The sequence below is a fragment of the Onychomys torridus genome, chromosome 8, assembly GCF_903995425.1.
Source record: "Onychomys torridus chromosome 8, mOncTor1.1, whole genome shotgun sequence".
Classification (NCBI taxonomy): domain Eukaryota; kingdom Metazoa; phylum Chordata; class Mammalia; order Rodentia; family Cricetidae; genus Onychomys; species Onychomys torridus.
In genome coordinates this window covers 84,496,065-84,516,211 of record NC_050450.1, presented here as the reverse complement: position 1 = coordinate 84,516,211, position 20,147 = coordinate 84,496,065, and the positions used below count along the sequence as shown (strand labels likewise).

Genomic DNA, 20,147 nt, shown 5'->3' with positions numbered 1-20,147 from the left:
GTTTGTTTTTGGTATGTCACAAGGCATTCGGTGCTATTGTAAGGTCTGAGGTGAGTTGGCTGGATTAAGGATTAAGATTAAAAATTGATGGTAATGTACCTGCACTCCAGCATATCCCCACAGGAAAATCCTGAGGATTCTCTCTATCCCAGGCCTAGAAAGGGGAGTTAGGGTAAGAGTGCTCAAAGAGAATTCTCCAAGCTCAAAGGCACTGAGTCGGAAGGGAAAGGAGAATCCAGGATGAGCTGGCTCCTACCCCCACTAGAGTGTTGACATTGAGCCAATCTCTAGATCAAAGGCAAAAGGCCTTTTCTCCACCTTTGATGGCTGGGTACTCCCCAAATCCCAAGACCTGTAGGATCTCCAGCTATCAGTCATCCCTCCACCCCCAGATCTGAGAAAAATTATGTTTTCCCACTCCTGCCCAGTTTCCTAGACAGCTCTAAACTGGTTGCTCAGCCTTGAGGAGGATAACCCGGGCTGTGAAGTTTGGGAGAGTCTACGAGGGGGCTGGGTGCAGCCCTGGAAGCCGGATAGTTCAAGAGGTGATGGAGCTGGGCGAGGCTTCTGGGGAGGTGCACGTGGACTGGTCGGAGGCATCTCCAGGCGCTTCCTTGGGGCAACCCGAAGGGGCTGTAGGCACCCTGCCTCCCTCTCGCTCTCTTTTCTTCTGCTTCATGCGTCGGTTCTGGAACCATATCTTCACCTGTGTTTCATTGAGCTCCAGGGTGGCGGCGATCTCCACCCTCCGCGCTCGGCTCAGGTATTTGTTGAAATGAAATTCCTTCTCCAGCTCGGTCAGCTGGCGCGTGGTGAAGTTTGTGCGGAGGCCACCGGGAGCGCCTAGTCCCAGCTCCGACACCTTCGCTAGGGGCGGGGCGGGGAGAAAAGCCACGTCAGTTCTCTCACCTCCTTCTCCCCCCCCCCCCCCCCTAATCTACTCTGTATCCTCATTCATCATTCTACTCAAACTTAAGTCCCTAGACAGAACCACACACACCCTCCATTAGCAGTTTCCAAATCTAGAACCAATCTCCCATCCATACTCACCTTCAGAAAGAAACATGAGGTACTGGTTCCTAACGGGGCACGTGGACAAGGAAGTAGACTGCGGAGACCTCCTTAAGGAGGTGGCCCCAGACTTACCCGACGGGGGAAATCTCAGCTGACCTGAATACTTACCTGCCAATACCAAAGCAGCTGAATGGATGAACCAAGCCCTGGCCCAGGGCCCTCTGTGCATGCCTAGGCCTAGGTGAGGACGTGACCACCCTGAGCCCTACCTGTCTTAGGTGGGTTTCTCTTGACCTTCATCCAGTCGAAGGTCCGAGGAGCGAGAGTGCTGGGTTCTGAAGAGCAGGATGATTCCTTGTCCTCAGAGAGGAGATCGTAGGCTGGTGCAAAGTTTGCGGTCTGCTCAGTTCCGTAAGGGGGCTGCGGCGGAGGATACGGCCCTGGGCCCACTCCACCCGCTGCTCCGTAGCTGTCGGGCAAACCCCCTAGCTGGGCTCCGTAGCTTGATGGATGAAAATAGCCTCCATCTCCTTCCGTCTGACCCACAGAATAGTACTGAGACGGCCCATAGCTGGGGTTGCAGGCCGCTGGGGCGTACCCCGAGGGAGCGGAGCTGGAAAAGGACACCCCCAGGGATGAAGGTGGCTGCTGGACAGGATACCCCGAGTTTTGTTGGAGCGCTGGGCTGGGCAGCCCTCCACCATAGCGGCTCTCCCCTGCGTAGCTGTCAACGGCCGGAGCTGAGCTGGGGGGAAAGGAGGTTGGGGCGCTGTAGGCGCTCGGTCCCCGATTACAAAGTGGGTACTCTAAAAAGGAATTCATCCTATTATAGTCCATGTAGAGGCTGAAGGAGGGTCCGGCAGTTTGGGGGAGACACCCTCTTGCCCTACAACCTTTCGGCAGTATGTCACAGCTCTGAGGCTTGAGTCCATGGCCTGGGCCAGCTTGCCCCGGCCAGCGCTCCCCTAGGAAGGGACAGGGAGTGGGGGTGGGGGGGCACATGTGATCTCTCCCAGGCCAATGGGCTAAGCGGGCCAGAGTTTGGCAGCCCCGGCGCCCATCCATCACCCCCCAAGCATTAGCATGACAAAGACATTTCAATCACTCTCAGCCCATCCATCTGAGAGCGACGTGGAAGCGTCAAAAACATCTTTCTTCAAAGACTTTTTGGAAAGAAGGGACCAGAGGGAGAAGGGGGGAGAAGTTGGAAGAATATTCAAGACTTTACTCCCCTCCCAACCCCCAAGGCCTTCAATAGGTTCTTGGATTATTAGATTTGGACAAATTCAACCCAGCTGCCCCTCACTCTCTTCTCCCCTCAAAGAAACCTACCCCCACCCAAGGCAAGCAGAGCAAGAGATGGGAGAGGCAGACTCCGTGCTCTGCCCAGAACCCCCATTCTACCTTTCTTTCTCCCAGTTTGTCTTGGGATGACTGGGCTAGGGCAGCCTGGTGAGGTATGTTATCATGGGACAAAGGGATGACTAGAAAGCCGGGAAGCTGTAAAAACACCTCAGGGTGTGAGCCAGGCTCTAAAATCCAGGAGAATTCATTAGGAATCAAGAGGTGGGAAAATGGCATTTCAAGGGGACCAGCGAGGACTCCAGAAACGTGAAGAGGAAGATGAGAAACGCCCCATTCCTCTCTCTGCATAAACGCTCTCTCCTCATTCACACATCCATTTCTCTCCCTCAGCCTCTCTTTATATTCTCTCTGTCTCAATTCATCTTTCTCTTCGTCCATCTCTCTCCATATTTATATTCGTTCCCTACCTATCCATCAACTCATCTCTCTAGATGTATTTATCCTCTCTCTAGCCATCCATAGCTGTACCTGGCTCACTCACTCAGGCTTAAATAACTCCCTATATCTCTCCAGAGAGCAGCAATGAGTGAGCCAGGTGATGTTTACAGAGGGATGAGAAGGAAGGGAATTTTTATTCTCTTTTCAAAAGTGCTTAAAACTAGTAAAGACCCTGCATTCCTCTAGTTCCCCCACACACTATCCTTAGTCTCTCTGAAAGTTTTTTTTTTTTCAATTTCAAGCCTCCAATCTATAAATCCAATGCTAGTTAAGTGTTAACGATTACCCAAATTTTCCATGAGTGTTCTAGAAAAGGTAAAGTTTAGTTTGCTTGGGAACGAGAGAATTGGTGCAGAGCTATTGAGGCTTTGGTTTCTAAACTACAGTTTAGAAGTGGGACTTCACCTTTTCTTGCTGCCTGTTGGGTTAAGATTGGGGGAGGAAACACAGGAAGTGACTCTCCCAGGTTGGGATTAAAAGAGAAGCCCTTGGGTAGAGGCCATTGATTCTCCTCCTCCGTACTCTGAGGACAAGAATCCAACACCCACTCTCATTTGTAACATGTCAGGGTGTCTGCCTGGCCACAGGCCTGGGGCCTGAGCTAGGGCAAGTCCAGGAGGGCAAGAGTTCAGGGAGGGATCTCAGTAAACACTGGTGCTGGGGGAGGAAGCTAGAGCAGGTGGGACAAGTCTGGGGCAATCCTTGAAACCTCTCAGGTTTCCTTATCCTAAAAAAAGCCAGGCACACATTCCTCTCTTGGAGGGCCCCAACTTGTCTCCATTTTTGTGTTTCTCTGCCTTGCTGGCTCCCATCCCCCCCCCCCCCCCCCCCCCCCACCTCCCGCCATGGCCCTTGTTTGGCTCTCTAGTCACCGAGCCTTTCTATTCTGTATCATCAGAGTCTCCCCGGCCCACTTTCTTTTCCTGGCCACTCTGAGTCTTGCTTAGCCCTCAAGGAGAAAGAGCTCAAAACACTTCTCTGATTCTTCATCCCCTTCTCTCTGCACATGTGCTCTGTTTTAGACCCAGACAAGCAGCAGAGGGTAGGGACCAGCTAGTAACTTCTAGAAAGATGCGATGGGACTGTGGGGGGAGAGGAGAGAATGTTCACTTGCCAAAGGCATGTGTGCAGACAAAGGAGAAGAGCACAGAGGTGGAAAGGGTGGCCTGCAGAGGACTGAAGCTTGAAAGGCGATTAGTGAGGTGGGAGGGAGCTGGTCCCTTGGTTCCTTCCCTATTTCATTCACACTTGGGGGTGGGAGTGGGGACCACTGTAGCTTCCCTCCAACTTGTCCTCTTGTTTTCAAATGTTCTCCACGGAGGCCGGGACCCTTGAGTCTAAGGACTAGGCATTATTCCCGAACCCCAACCTGAGTTAGCCCCAAGTGTGACCTGGCTGTTTTGTTTCATTCACTACCTTTCTCTCATCCCAGGGAGAGCCTTCTCTCCCACTAGTTTAGGAACCAATGTGGGGTCTAAAGGAAAAAGTAAACTCCGAAGGTGTCTAATAAACAGCATGTATCTGCCTGGGAGTTGGGAAGGTACATTTCCTCTTTAATCGTTGAACTCAGTGTTACCTATAGTCAGTGATTAATGACAGAAAGAAGGGGGAAAAGAAAAGGGGAGGCCAAAGGTACTTCAGTCACAGTCAGTGGCAGCGGGTGTTGGTGTTGGGCTCCATTCTCTGGATGTGTTGTGCTGCCTAGTTCAGCCCCCCTTGCCGCTCTTCTGATAGTAAGAACATTAAAACTTTCCAAAATTACCAAGCATGGGGCACAGGCCTTTACTCCCAGAACTTGCAGACAGAGGGAGTTGGATCTCTGTAAGTTCAAGGACAGCCTGGTCTATGTAGCAAGTTCCTGGCCATCCAAGGCTGCATAATGAGAGCCTGTCTCAAACAAAGAAACAGGAAAGCAAACAAAAACCCTCAATGTTCCCTAAACTCTTGCTGGCTCTTGAAATTCGGGCAGAAAAGGTCAGAAACCTAGCAGCCCAACCCCCCTAGCTCCCCATTCTCCTTCACAGTTTCACTGTGAAGTGTAGAATTTTCTAGCTGGTCTACTGAAATTCGCCTGAGGGTCTGAGTAGACCCAGCCCAAAATGAAATAAAGTTGATTTCCTGCTATATATGATGTGCTTAGACATATATAGAACATGAGCATGTTTAGATATGAAGTTATCCTTTGTTGTTTTGGTTTGTTTTTGTTTTTTAAGATTTATTTATTTATTATGTATACAGAGGAGGGCACCAGATCTCATTACAGATGGTTGTGAGCCACCATGTGGTTGCTGGGAATTGAACTCAGGACCTCTGGAAGAACATTCGGCACTCTTAACCTCTGAGCCATCTCTCCAGCCCTTGTTTTGTTTTTTAAGACAGACTCTTCTGTAACCCAAATTGGCCTTGAGCTTCCTATGTAGCTGAGGATGGCTTTGAACTCCTGATCTTCCAGTCTCTGCCTCCCTAGTGTTGGCCTTGCAGGTGTCCTAATATGCCTTGCCTAGAATTCTTTGAGGGCTCTGGTCCTAAGGCTGAGAACACAGACATGGGAGTCAGTCTAACAGAAGAAGAATATATTAAAAGTTTGCATCTCAGATTCTGGTCCTTTTTGTTGAAGAAGCTGTTTAGGAAAGAAGCAGGCAGAGTTGGCAAAATCAGTCTAATGACTCTAACATTAGGTGTAGAGAGCTGCATACAGCCGCGCCTCAAAGATGGTGCAGGCTTCTGCCTTCCACCTTCCCGACGGTGAGCGCTCTCTGTGATAAACAACCCCTTAATTGGCTAAGGCAGAGAATCTGGCTTGCTTATGCGCACCTGGACCTATTGGTAGTGCCCACTTGACATATCAGGGTTAGCTACCCAGTGATTACTTAAGACTGTGAGCGGGTTTCCCCAGGATGAGAAGTCAGAAGATTGTTCAAGGTTCCTGAATAAACTGCTGAAAGAAGAACTCGGTGTTTCCTCTTCCTTGCTGGTCGAGGTGGGCGCGACAATTAGGTGTGGTGATATTGTGTTCCCCAAAATATTGTGTACCCTAATAAACTTATCTGGGGTCAGAGAACAGAACAGCCACTAGATATAGAGACCAAAAAATGGTGGCACAAACGCTTTTAATCCTAGCATTCCAGAGGCAGAGATCTGTCTGGATCTCTGTGAGTTCAAAGCCACACTGAAAACAGCCAGGTGTGGTAACAAGAGCCTTTAATCCCAGGAAGTGATGGCAGGAAGCAGAAAGGTATTTAAGGCGTGAGGACCAGGAACTAGAGCCTGATTAAGCTTTTAGGCTTTGAGCAGCAGTTCAGCTGAGATTCATTCTGGATGAGGACTCAGAAGCTTCCAGTCTGAGGAAACAAGATCAGCTGAGGAACTAACTGGCAAGGTGAGGTAGCTGTGGCTTGTTCTGCTTTTCTGATCTTCCAGCATTCACCCCAATACCCATCTCCAGGTTTGTTTTTATTAATAAGACCTTTCAAGATTCATGCTACAATTAGGCCCCAAGCACATCTGTGTGCTCATCCCAGCCCAAATTTTGAAAGGCAAAATCCTCAAGATCAAAGACTGGCCCTTCAGAATAAGAAGACTGAGTGATCAGGTTACCAATCTCCCACTGTAGGAAATAACACCTGCTGCTGGTGTCCTTTCCTCGGATGTGAGCTAATTGGAGTGCAGCTGGCAGAGACTTTAGGTGGTAAGAAGGACAATACTACAGTGGGATGAGTCCTAGACTGGTCTGGAATACTTGGGTTCAAGTCCCGGCTTGGCCATTTTGAAATATTAGGACTCCGGACAAGTTCCTTGACTTCTCAGAGTCTCAGGCTCAAAGAAGAAGAATGGGTTTAATATGACTTCCCCTGCTGCAGTGTTAGTAGGATTAAAGCAAACAAGAAAATATCAACCATAGAGAATTCTGTAGATGTGTGATAATAACATTACATGCACACTCTGAAATACTATGAGTCAGTCTTCTGCTTTTTAATATGACTAGCATATTAAAATATGGAAATGGGAGATAGGAGAACAGCACAATGCTACCCTTTTATGTAACATATCACCATATATTACACAATGTGCATTGTATCATATGCAAATTTCATTGAAAATGGAGAGGGTTGGCCCTATTTAAGCAGACAATTTTCTGCTAAGCTAAAGCAATTTTTGTTTTGTATTATTTTAGGTTTTGTTTTAAAATTAAAGTCTAACACTTAACAAAGAACTCAGGTGATTAAAAATTGCAGAAGGAAGGTTTGAGTTTGCATATTAGAAAGGAAAGTCTTGATTCTCCAAATATTTAATGAAAATTTTCTCGGGAGGGTGGTGGTGTTCCTTTCTTACTAGCACTTGGAGTTAGAAACTGTCCTTTTGAGGTGGTGGGTTTAAGGAGTTTCGAAGGATGCAGGCTGAACATGTATCTGGAGTCCATGGCTCGATAGTCACATGATCAAACAAAATTGAGATTGCTCTCAAAGAAAAATTTAGCATAGTGTGAAGAATTAAGATAATTTTCTACTTGATTAGCTTATCCACAGCTGAGAATATCATGTAGTGGTAGAGCACTTACTGGGTATGCATGAGGCCCTGGGTTTGATTCACAATACTATGAAAAAAAATTAGTAACAATAATAATAAAAGGAGCCAGGCTGTGGTGGCTCAAGCCCTTAATCCCAGCACTCAGGAGGCAGAAGCAGGCAGATCTCTGTGAGTTCAAGGCCAGCCAGTTCCAGAACAGCCAAGGCGACATAGTGAAACCCTATCTCAAAAAAGCAAAGCTAATAATAATCATAATAATAATCATAATAATGATAATAATAATCATAATAATGATAATAATAATCATAATAATGATAATAATAATAAAAGAGAATGGCTAGAGGGCTGGCTCTAGCACTGGCTGCCCTTCCAGAGAACCTGGATTCCCAGAACCCATGCACAACTCACAAAGGTCTGTAACTTCATTTCCAGGGGATCCGACGCCCTCTTCTGGCCTCTGGAAGGCACTAGGCACACACATGGTGCACAGACATGGATGGAAGCAAAACATACATACACATAAAATAAGAACATACTGGAGCATGCCTGTTAATCCCAGCACTTGAAAGGCAGAGGCAGGCAATCTCTGTGTGGCCATAAGTTTTCTCCAGTCCCACCCGGCCTCTTGGTCCCATAGTCATTTATAAAATAATCATTCAGAGGCTTAATATTTTCTACAAACTATGGCCTATGACAGCCCTCTTGCTAGCTAGCTCTTATATTTTAAATTAACCCATTTCTTTTTTTTAAAGATTTATTTATTTATTATCTATACAGTGTTCTACTTGCTTGTATGTACTTGAACACCAGAAGAGGACACTGGATGGTTGTGAGCCACCATGTGGTTGCTGGGAATTGAACTCAGGACCTCTGGAAGAGCAGCCAGTGCTCTTAACCTCTGAGCCATCTCTCCAGCCCCCCCCCCCCCCCCCCCCTTTTTTTTTTTTGGTTTTTCGAGATAGGGTTTTTCTGTATAGTTTTGGTGCCTGACCTAGATCTCGCTCTGTAAACCAAGCTGGCCTTGAACTCACAGAGGTCCGGCTGGCCCTGCCTCCCAAGTGCTGGGATTACAGGTGTGCACCACCACCACCCAGCTTAAATTAACCCATTTTTAATAATCTATGTTTTGCCACATGTTCTGTGGCTTTACCAGTCTGCTGGCATATTGCTCCTTGGGCAGCAGGCTGGTGTCTCTTTCCTCTCCTTTCTTCTCCCATATATCTGCTTGGATTTCCTGCCTGCCTCTAAGCTGCCCTGCCATAGACCATTGCAACTTTATTTATCACCAATCAGAGCAACACATATTCACAGCATACAGAAAGACATCCCACAGCATCTGGGAGGTCAAGATACCTGGTCTGCATAGTGAGTTCCAGGACAACCAGAGCTACATAATAAGACTCTATCTAAAAAAAAAAAAAAAGAAAGAAAGAAAGGAAGGAAGGAAGGAAGGAAGGAAGGAAGGAAGGAAGAAAGAAAGAAAAGAATAATAATTATGTTTAGTCAAATGTGATTTTATTTTTGGTTTTTCTTTTTTTGTTTTTGTTTTGAAGGCAGAGTTTCTCTGTGTAACCCTGGATGTTCTGGAACTCCATCTGTAGACCAGACTAGCCTCAAACTCAGAGCTCCTCCTGCTTCTGCCTCCCAGGTGCTAGGATTAAAAGCATGAGCCACAATGCCTGAGCAAATGTAATATTTTTGACCAAAATATATACTTTGGAAAACTCACCAATATTTGATCAAGGAACTGACTGGCAAGATAATTCAGTGAGTAAAAGTACTTGCTGCTGAGTTTGACCATCTGAGTTCAGTATCTATGACTCACGAGTTGTCTTCTGATCTCCACATTTGCTCCTTGCACATATGTATACACACACAGATAGATAGATAGATAGATAGATAGATAGATAGATAGATAGATAGATGGATGGATGAAAATGAATGAATGAATGAATGTAACTTTTTATTTTTTAGAAAAGGATCAGGGATGGAGAGGTGGCCCAGCAGTTAAGAATACTTTTTCTTGCAGAAGATCTGCTCAGTTCTCAGTGCCCACACAACAGCTCACAGCCATCTGAAACTCCAGTTTCAGGGAATCCAGCACCTTCTCTTCTGACCTCTGCAGCCTTCTGACCTGAGCACACAGGTACATACACACACAATAATATTCTTTTTTTTTTTTTTTTTTTTTTTTTTTGGTTTTTCGAGACAGGGTTTCTCTGTGTAGCTTTGCGCCTTTCCTGGAACTCACTTGGTAGCCCAGGCTGGCCTTGAACTCACAGAGATCCACCTGGATCTGCCTCCCGAGTGCTGGGATTAAAGGCGTGCGCCACCGCCGCCACCGCCGCCGCCGCCGCCACCACCACCACCACCACCACCACCACTTCCCTGCTCACAATAATATTCTTGAAACCTTGATTAATGGCTGGAGAAATAGGTCAGCAGGTAAAATCACTTTCTGTGCAAGCCCACCAACCCAAATTCAATCCTCAGAACCCATAGATATGGGAAGAATCAGTTTCACAAAGTTGTCTCTGACCTCTACACATGAGTCAAGGTGTGACTACACACACACACACACACACACACACACACACTTATACAATAATAATAACAATAATAATAATATATCTTTTTAAACTTGATCAAGCTAAATTCAGAAATGAATGAGTATCCAAATTGGCTTAGGTTGCAAGAGAAATAGACTCCTTCAACTCCTCACTCTGTGCTCTGAGGAAGGAGTATGGAAATCCTGCCTCACTATGGAGAATAGAGGACCGGAAGTAACCAGTGGGAGGTCACTGGAGGATCTAGGCTAGAGTGGCCACAGAAGGCAGAAAGGATAAAGTAGGGCCCTAGAGGCCACCTTCTGCAAACCACAGACACACATTTGATTGACAGCACACTTCAGAAAGCTACAAAGTAGAGCCCATGATGCTTATCAGAGGTCTGGATATTTAGAGAAATCTGCAGGGATATTTAGAGAAATTCATAATTTGTGCCTATGTTCTGATGCCCAGTAACCTGATAAAAGTCTGTTACACCATGTGTCAAAGAATTCCAGTGGTCCTTTGTAGATGAAATGGACTAGTCTTTTTAAATAGTGATAAACATAGGCAAATATTTGGAAAGATGGCAAAGGATGAAAGCCACAGAGAGACTTGGGTAGGACTCTTCCGAACACTTACAGTTAATGAATATATGGCTCCTGGCACATAACACTGTATCCGGTGGCATGCTCATTGAAAAGCTGTAAATAAATGATTGTGAACATGGTTCTAGGTGCAAAGATATACATTACATTTTGTTAAAATGGTCCACCAGGAATGTGGAGGTAGGCTGCTCTCAAACATCCACAGTCATTTTAGCCGGGTGGTGGTGGCACACACCTTTAATCTCAGCACTTGGGAGGCAGAGGCAGGCAGATCTCTGTGAGTTTGAGGCCAGCCTGTGCTACAGAGTGAGTTCCAGGAAAGGCTCCAAAGCTACAGAGAAACGCAGTCTCAAAACAAACAAAACAAAACAAAGAGTCATTTTAGAGTGTAACCCCAGCCATAATAAATCCCACAACATCACCTGTGAGGATTAACAAATACACTTTTAGCATAAACTAATGTAGACTACATTAGAAACATTTAATTCTTCCATTTATTTCACAGACAGAGAAACTGAGGTCCAGAAAGGGGAAGGGACTTGCCCAGGCATAAGTTAACTTTTTTTTAAATGACTCTGGGTTATCATGATTGCAAGTAATTTCTCAGTTTAATGGTCCTTTGCTTTCACTGTAGCATTAATGAGCCATTTTTCCTGCAAGAAGGATTCACTAAAGAGCACAGCAGACTGACCGGCCGCTTTCGGGCCTGCACTGAAGCCTTCCTGCTCCAGCCACAGCCAGTTTTTAACCTGTCTGTGCTACAGGCTACTCATAGTTGGTCCTGACCCAAGAGGAATCATGTCCCAGCCTGCCACCACTGGAGGGGTCAACTTCCCTACCGAGGAACCAGTCTTGCTCTCCCATTTCCTCTACATTCAACTGCAAAATCTCAGCATAAAGTAGGCGGAATGGCCCTAGAGATGCACAGAGGAAAAGGAGCTAAGTGGGATGCATTCCGTATTGACAGGGATCCCCTGATGTTGAAATTGAAAGGGGAAATTGAAGATGGGTGTCTCTTCCTCCTGGAAATGTGTTGCCTCTTTTATTCTTCTGGGCTATCACCAAAGATGGTGACTTGATGAATTTGGGGAAGGATAAAGACAAAAAGGCTGTGAGTTTATTGGAAGCAGAATTTCAACTCTTCTCTAATAATCACCAAGAGGAAAGATGGATGCCCTGATTTCCTGAATTGGAAATGACTTTCCCTAGCATAAAGAAAACACATGAATCTAAACAGGTAGATTGAACTTTGCTGGACCTTTCATTTTAACCTGAGAAAGCAAGGCCAGCATAGCTGAGATTCTCTGAACAACGAGGTTGGAAGAATTGGAAGGTCATAGCCAAGTAAAATGGATCAAAAGTCCTTCTCTATCTATCTATCATCTATCTGTATCTCCCTCCATATGTGTGTGTGTCTTTTATTTTATTATTTATTTATTTATTTGATTGATTGATTGATTGATTGATTTTAAGTGTAAGGATATTTGCCTGCATATACCTGCATATATATCTGTGCACTACATGTGTGCCTGGTGGCTGTGGAGGTCAGAAACAGAGGATCAGATCCTCTGGAACTGGAGCTAGAGATAGTTGTGAGCCACCATGTGGGTGCTGGGAACCGAACCCAGGTCCTCTGCAAGAGTAGCCAGTGCTCTGAACTACTGAGCCAACTAACTCTCCAGACCCTTCTATCTTATTTTTTGAGGGTTTTTTTCCCCTGAGTTTTGTTTTGTTTTCTGAAATAGACTCTCATTCTGTAGGTTGGCCTAGAAATCACTATGTAAACCAGGCTAGCCTCAAACTCACAGCAGCCCTTCAGCCTCAGCCTTCTGAGAGCTGGGTTTACAGATATGAACCACGAACAGCTTTTTTCTATTTTGAGACAGGGCCTTACTATGTAGGCTAGCTCGAAACCCATGTTCCTCCTGCCTAGACCTCCTGAGTGCTAGGATGATAGGTGTGTACCACCATGCCCAACTCTCAAAATTTCTTAAGCATGGAGGAAGGTAGAAAGCAAGGTGGCAATGTAATTTAGCAGTCCTTCTCAAACTTTAATGTGCCTATAAATCATTTAGAAATCTGCTAAATTGCAGATTCAGGTTCTGGAGGTCTGGAGTAGGGCCTGAGATTCTGCATTTCTAACTAGCTCAGGTAATGTTGGTGCTGCTAGGCCATGGAACAACCAATCATCTACAGAACTGAAGCCGCAGGGATCCCTGGGTATTACAGACCAGCATCCCTGAATGGGGTTTCTCTGTAGCTCCTGCCTTTTGGCATTGATGAAGGGTATTCTCCTTCTGACCAAAGAAAGCTGGAAGGTGGGTAATTAGTGAGATCTTTCTGGTATCCTTGATCTTTGTAACAGCCTAGCAAGGATGCAGGAACATTTTTAATTAGACTAAATTATCTAGTTCTGCTGTCCATAGAAATCAAAGCCCCAACTGATATGTCTCTCTCATTTTGCTAGCATAGAGATGGCTTATGTGCTGTGATTTTTAAGACGCTAAACACTGCCTGTAGGCATATTTTATAGAGAAATAAACACACAGCCCAAGGAGATGTATAGTGTGGTTTTAATATATTATATATTCACTTATTTATGAGGAAAATAAACACACAAGCCAATAAGCTGTGTATTATTACTTTAATATATTGAATTTATTTCATACCTATATATTTTATGAGGGAAAATAAACTAATAAGATACACGATATTATTATAATAACACATCTAATTGTTCTATATTAATTTATTTATGAAAGAAATAAGTGCAATTTAACATGACATAAGATTATTTAATGTATGAGGTGAATTCTATATTAAGACAGTTTAAAAGATTAAATTCCAGCTGAATAAAATGTGTGTACTTCCTACACTGAGGGACCCATTGGAAAAAAAAAAAAATGCAGTGTCTTGGCCTAGCCCTCCATGTCACCACCTACGTTAGCTCCTGCTGGTCTGAGAGAAAAGTCTAGGAGGCCCAGGAAATAAACTGCTTTAAAAAGAAAAAGAAAAAAAGGCAGCATCTGCCGGGGAGCTAGGTATCTGTTTCTGAGCCGGAGAAATATTAAATAAACCCGAGGAAGATGAATGGTTTTCCAAGGTCCCTTAAATCTCCTGGTTCCGGAGAACAATCCAAGAGGCAGACAGGGAAGAGCGATCCCTGCTTCTCCTTTCCTGAGTTTACGGAGCCGGGAAGGGTGCGGTGGGGGACAAGAACCGGGGAGCCGTGTTGAGATGGAGAATGAAGTTGTTGGTCCAGACAGGTGGGCTTGCATTTGGAAAACGCTCTGGCACGGTTTCAAAGCCCAGAGCAAAGGATCAAAAGCCACGCGGTGTGAAGTGGTCCCAGGTCCCAAGGCCCGCCTCCCCCTCCCACGCCGCAGGGCCTCCCCTTGTGTCCCCTGTCCTCTCCATCCCTCTTTCTTTTTCCTAAGTAAAATAAAATAAAACCCCACAATTGCTGGGAGGCTCCTAGACTGTTTTCCTTCGGTGTGAAAGATCTGGCCTCAGGAAAGTGGGGGTGGGGACCTGCCGGGAGCCGACCCCGAGCATCCCGCAGCCGCTGTCATGGCGGCCACCGCTGCTTCCCCGGCGCTCCCAGCTGCCGGGTCCAGCGCCATTTTGAGCATCTTCCCTGCTTCCAGCTCTCCCCGCCGCCGCTCGCCTGGCTAAACCTTCCCTCGTGGTAGGCCGAAAGCTTCCCAACAGCAGCCTCCGGACTTCCCGACAAAACTCCTAACCCCGATTCCAGTCCCAAGCGACCTGCAGCCCAGCAGCACCCGGCGGCGCAGGCCTCGGCCCAAGCTTGCAGAATCCCCGCCTGGCTTCTGCACCTGAAGCCTGCAGACTAGCAAGCCAGAGGATCTCCCTTCCGTTCCCTTAACCCTCTGTGCCGCCTCCAAGGCTCGAAGCTGGCTGGAAAGTGCCCCTGAGACATTTTCTTGCAACCGCTTCTGTTCCACGCTCTCTTTTTCCACCCACCCCGATTTTACTTCCAAGCAGGGAGCCAGGGAACATCTGGGCAGGGCCAAAGGCCGGCTGTGGGCGGACGGACGAGTAAGTCACCAAGCTTCCACGAAACTACCAGTTCTTCCTAGTGTCATGGACAGAGAAGTGGCCACCAAGCAGGGTCACTTTTGTACCACCCGGACTTTGCCAGCCCAGGAGATGGGGCCATGCTACTGTTAGGTCGTCCGAGCCAGAACAACCTCAAGCCGAGCCTGGAAAAGCGAAACGGGCCATAGAGTCTTGGGAAAAGAGCTGGAACCCAACACAAACACTCGTTTTTGTATTATAAAGACATTTATTTAATCTATGAAAATAATGTACAATAAATACTTTCCCCTTTTCCTATTATTAAACAATTTTAATAAATAATCTACTATCTAAAACTTAAAAAAAGAGGAAAATAGGTCCCTCTAGTTCTTTTTAAGAAAACCCTCCCCCACTAGAGTTTAATTATTCCTGAGATTTCGTTGGAAGGAGTTTTACCAAATGGAATTTTTTCTGTGTGGTTTTTAAAAAGTGAAAGGGGGGGAGTGGATTAAGCGCTAATTCATTAATACCTGAATTTTAGCAAAACACGTAAATGTGACTAGGGGTGGAGAAGGCTCGATATTTTTTTTTCCCCCAACAGCCAAAGAGGACCAGGTGGAAAGGGTCAGGGAAAGTAAAAAAGGTTAGGGAAACTGCAAGTCGATGGCACAGAGCGTGCTGGTGAAGAAGTCCAGCTCTTCCTCGGAAAAGGGGACGGGGCTGTCCAGAGAGCCCTGCAGGCTGGGAGAAAGGCCTCCAGACATCTGGAGACAGGAGTCTGCAGCGAAGAAGTTGAGGTCGGGCAGGAAAGGCGAATCCGGCCGCTCAGGGCAGGTGTCTTCGGGCAGGGGCTCTGGCTGCAGGCCTCGGGCTCTGAGCACCGTGCAGCCGGGGCTGGGCGCGCCCACACTCTCCAGGGGAGTGGCAAGAGGCGCAGGTAGCGCTGCACCCCGGGGACCCTGCGCAGCTTCGGCCGGGAGGAAGCAGGCTTCTCGCAGCAGCTGAGAGGCGGAGGTGCTGCCGGGGCTGACTGCGGGTTCCTCGGCTGGGTCTCCCGAGTCATCCGGGGCGCTCGGCCCGCCTGACTCCCCATCCGGCGGCTCCCGATGCTGCGTCTGCCGCTTGTGTTTCATGCGTCGGTTCTGGAACCAGACTTTGACCTGCCTTTCGGTGAGGTCCAGCAAAGCGGCAATCTCCACGCGTCGCGGCCGGCACAAATACTTGTTGAAGTGGAACTCCTTCTCCAGCTCCAGCAGCTGCGTGTTGGTGTAGGCCGTGCGCAGCCTGCGCGAGCCGCCGCCGCCGCCGCCGCCGCCGCCGCTCTCCGGCAGTCCCGGGCCATCTGCGAAGAAAGCACCCTGCGTATCAGAGAGATCTCAACCCAGCCTGGCTTTAGCTGGCATCACGAACACCGCATCCGCTAAAAAGACAGTCAACAGTCCTACCAGAGCTACCACCCCACCCCCAAACCGGTTCCCTCTCTGTGTCTTTGGGGTTTTTTGTTTTGTTTTTGGCTTTTTTTTTCTCTCTCTCTCTCTCTTTTTTTTTTAGCGCTCTCCCACGCAGGGAAGACCCGGCCCGGGTCAGGTCGGTGCATTCAGAGCCGCCCACGGGCCACGTAGGGGGCGGGGAGCAATGCCTTTTCGCGTCCAGAACCTCAGAGCCTCCCTCCCCCAGTCCTCCCTACGGACCCCTCAGTTCGGAACTTTCCACCTCCATCTGGAGAGAGGGATCTTCACCCCTTTCCTTCCTAGCTTTTGAATTTCCCCTTCTCTCCAAAGCTTGGGAGAAGTAGGAGAATCGCATCTTTTCCTGGCTCCAGATTCAATCCCAGGCACAACACTTCATTCTACACAGATAATGGGAAAAGACTTCTATCGAACCATTTTCTTTTCACACATTAAAAAAAAAAACACCCCACCCACCCCCACCCCCAAGTCAGCTTCCAAAATCTGCTGAGGGGTGGTGGTGGTGCTGCTGGCACTGGCTAGGCCTGGACCCCAGCGGGATACTCCGCTTCCTTAACCCCAGAATCCATCGACCCGGGGAACCCCACCAGACTCCCCACCATCTTACTTTCTCCCTTCTCTTGCAGCTGCCCCTCACCCCGCCCCCACTAGGCTCACACACCTGAAGGGGATCCGATCCCGGAGGCCCGGACGGAGGAAGCGGCTGGAGAAGGAGCTGCGGCGGCTTGGCTGGGTTTCTTGGCGGATTTCTTCTCTTTCATCCAGGGGAACTCGGGGGCTTGGGGGGCGGCGGGGAGTGGCGGCGGCGGCGGCCGAGCAGGCCCATCTTCGGCTTGCTTTTGGCTCCCGGGTCTCTGAAGGGTGGAGGCGCCGGGCTGGAGGCTGGGGAAGGTTTGCTCCAGAGGAGGAGGAGGAGGAATTAATGTCGACTCCTTGATTGATGAAGTTTGAAATGTCTCCAAGACAGCGGGGAAGGAAGTCAGACACTCGGCGAGCGATGGCTGGCTGTTTATAAACCCAATCTCCCTCTCAAATTCAAAATTCATGGCTTTCAATGGTGGGGGAGGGGGCCTGCTGGGGGGGGCGTCAGGAGGGAGGATCGGAAGGGACCCCCTCTCCCGCCCCCCCCAGGTTTATGCAATGAAGCGATTTCGCGGGGGAGGGGAATTTCTCTCTCTCTCTTTTTTTTAAATTTAGGCCTTTATAATTGTATATTGCTGATAAATACAAGCGTATGGGGACTCTCTCTATTAAACCCAGGACTCCGACGAAATTGCAGGGAATTCATGGTCACGGGACCGGTCTCCGCCAATCGCTCGTCTGGGCCTGGTGGAAAACACAGGCATTATTTGCTTTAATTGATTCAAAAACTCCAGAGGACCACGACCTGGATACCATAAGCCTTCCTCCTGTACCCCTATTCCAGCCCCAGCGCCCCACACTCTCCCCAATTGCTCTCTTCTCCCAGAAAAGCCCGAAGAACTGCTTCCTCCCCTTCAGAGACTGTGTGGTGGTGGGAGCCTGCAGAAACAACCAAATTTAAGGAGAAATGGTCTTCTTGTCTAAAGATTTTAACTGAGTCAATGAATATGCTTTCTTTATGTGGCCATCAATAGTATCTTCTCCCCCTCCCAGCCACCCCCCAAAAGAGCAAAAACCCATTTGGGAGGAAGTGGGGGTAAAAAGAGGCTTCCACTCTTTGGGGGAAAGGTCAGTATTAAGGTGAAAATCAGAACCAGAACGGAGATTGATGGACAGCAGCTCTAACCACCAGCAGCAGCAGCATCCCACCCACCCTCAGGAAGCAGCAGTTCAAACTTAAGAAATGCTCAAGCTGGCACAAAGCAGGAGATGCCTGGAGCACTTGGGGACACTGGTCTCCCTCCCAGCCATGTGCCCTGGATTCTGTCCTCTGCCCAGTATTTACAGGCAATACCTTATGTCCACTTGTCATCTATACTCACACCCTGTGACACCCCAGCACTGTTCAGTAGGAGGGTCCAAGAAGGTCTAAGATGGCAGATACATTCATACCCCTCAGCTTGTGTCTGTATCTATATCTAGGGCACCAAGGTAGCTGTCCACAAAAGTTTCAAAGCTAAAGTTAATGTATGGGGGAGGGCACTTTCCCTCAGGACAAAGGGACTTTCCCATATTTGCCATTGTGAATTTTTTTTTTCAAATCCCTGGTTTAAAAAAAAATCCCTATAGATGGAGGGAGAAGAAATAAAGACCACCACTGAGATTATATTCGGTTTATGGCCCCCAGAGGGGGGAAAACAATGTATTCTATTGTGATAGGCTCAACTTTACAATGTTGTAATTTACTAGAGGGAGGAGACACAAAACTCAGAGCCACAGCAATTTGGTGGGAAACTAGGCCTCAAAGCTGAAAACGAAGAGTCGATCTGGGGGAAGATTTTTAAATAAGTGGGTCAGAGGGACCAAGAGGAGATGAGGCGATCAATCTTAGCCCCCTGACAGCTCCCTCCGATTGCATCAAAGAATTTGGCTCTTTGGGAAAGCAGAGGGAACAGCCTAAATTCCACATCCCTTAAAAAGGCCTGAGGGAGGGGGTAGCAGAAGAGAAGGGTGTTTCTGGGAGGGCCAGGAAACAGATGGGAAATGGAGACAGAGGGAAGGCGCTAACTTGGGTGGAAAGTTTGCCCCGAGAACTCCCACGGCTCTGGCCTCCCCTCCCCCTCTTAGCTCTCTGCCGCCCAGCCTAGAGGAGAAGGCTGGTTAGCAGAGAAATGGCAAGTCAGCGGAGAGCTGGAACTAGAAACTTTCTGTCAGTGTAACGTCCGCGTGGGTGGTGGTGAGTATTTATAGAAAGAAAAAAAGAAGGAAAGAAAATAAAAAGGCAAAGAAGTCTGACTAGAAGGTGGGGGGGGGGGACCCGGATCTGGCCGCTTCAAGGACAGAAAGAGGCAGGCTCTTGAAGAGCTGCTCTTAACTGGGCCAGAGGGCCAGAGAGGGTGGTGTGTAAGTCGGTTTAAAAAAGCGTGATGTATATAATATATACTATATGTAATATATATTCCATTTGGGTGGTGGTTAGCAGGGGAGAATCCAAAGAGTAGCTGTGCAGGCTGTACAGTAAGGCCTGTGAGGGAGCTTTCTCCCTGGAGGTGCCCTTGGACACCTCTACAAATTTCCTAAGAAACCAGCTGGCTGCACTATCCAGGGTTCTTCTAAGGCAATCAGGGGCCAGACTGTCCCGCAGAAAATACAGCTCTCTAACCCTTGATGACAGATTTTATGGCCAGATTAGTGAACAGCAGAAAACTTGGGTGTTAAAAAGGGCGTGGGGGACGGAACCCTCCTTCTCAGAGACATTCCTCCTGCTCCCTGTCCTCTAGGAACCTTACAGCATAGATTTTTAGCCACGTTTTTAACAGCTTTATCGGAGTACCTGGAGTCTTGAAGACAGAAGGGTAGGTTCTATTTTTGTTTATAGCCCTAGCTTGAAGCCAAGGCACAGCTTTTGGTCTATCTAGCTGAAGTCTCTCTTATTCTGTTCCTCTCCAGCTACACAAATAAGCAACCCACCCCTCCCTCCATCCGCAGAGCCAAACATGACCCTTCATGTAGGCCTATCATTCAGGAAAAGTTACTCAGGGAAGAGAAAAAGGAAAAGAAAGACAGACCCTTGAGCGTTATTTGATCCCAATCAAGCTTTGCACGCTCCTCTGCTCTTAATGCATAGCCTGACCCAATGCTAAATTGCTTGCTGCCTGGATGAGCCAAGTCCAGTTTAAAAAAAAAAAAAAAAAAAATCCTACATGGTGGGGAGGGGGTGTATTATTCAGGTTGTTTTTTTATTGTTATTTATTGTTGCATAAAGACTGTAATTACTAACCTTGGACTGCCAGGATGCAACATAAAAATGAAAATCAGCCCTCGCTTTAAAGCTGAGGGCCTGGAACGATTCTCACCCCACCCCACCCCCCATATCACCACTACCACCAAATATATGCTCCTAATTAAGCAATGCGGGTGCAACGCTTACAATTAGAATTATGTAACTCTTCAGCAAGCAGCCATCGCTTCTCTTTGAAGGAATTAGCTCCATATTTCAGCCTCCCTGTCTCCTCGCTCTCATCGGATACCGAGATGCGGTGGTGACATTTCATCTTTGA

The 20,147-nt window shown here is 47.6% G+C and overlaps 2 protein-coding genes across 2 annotated transcripts; both read right to left on the bottom strand.

The window, feature by feature from the left end:
• Positions 1–289: 289 nt before the first annotated feature.
• Positions 290–1,914, bottom strand: Hoxb1 (homeobox B1). The gene is made up of 2 exons (XM_036198261.1): positions 1,284–1,914; positions 290–867 (listed from the first exon to the last, which is right to left on the bottom strand). The coding sequence occupies exons 1-2, from the start codon at positions 1,849–1,851 to the stop codon at positions 539–541; spliced, it is 897 nt and encodes a 298-aa protein (XP_036054154.1). The 5' UTR covers positions 1,852–1,914; the 3' UTR covers positions 290–538.
• Positions 1,915–14,784: 12,870 nt separating this feature from the next.
• Positions 14,785–17,227, bottom strand: Hoxb2 (homeobox B2). The gene is made up of 2 exons (XM_036197508.1): positions 16,667–17,227; positions 14,785–15,878 (listed from the first exon to the last, which is right to left on the bottom strand). Exons 1-2 carry the CDS (start codon positions 17,049–17,051, stop codon positions 15,181–15,183), a joined length of 1,083 nt encoding a protein of 360 aa, XP_036053401.1. The 5' UTR covers positions 17,052–17,227; the 3' UTR covers positions 14,785–15,180.
• Positions 17,228–20,147: the final 2,920 nt, after the last annotated feature.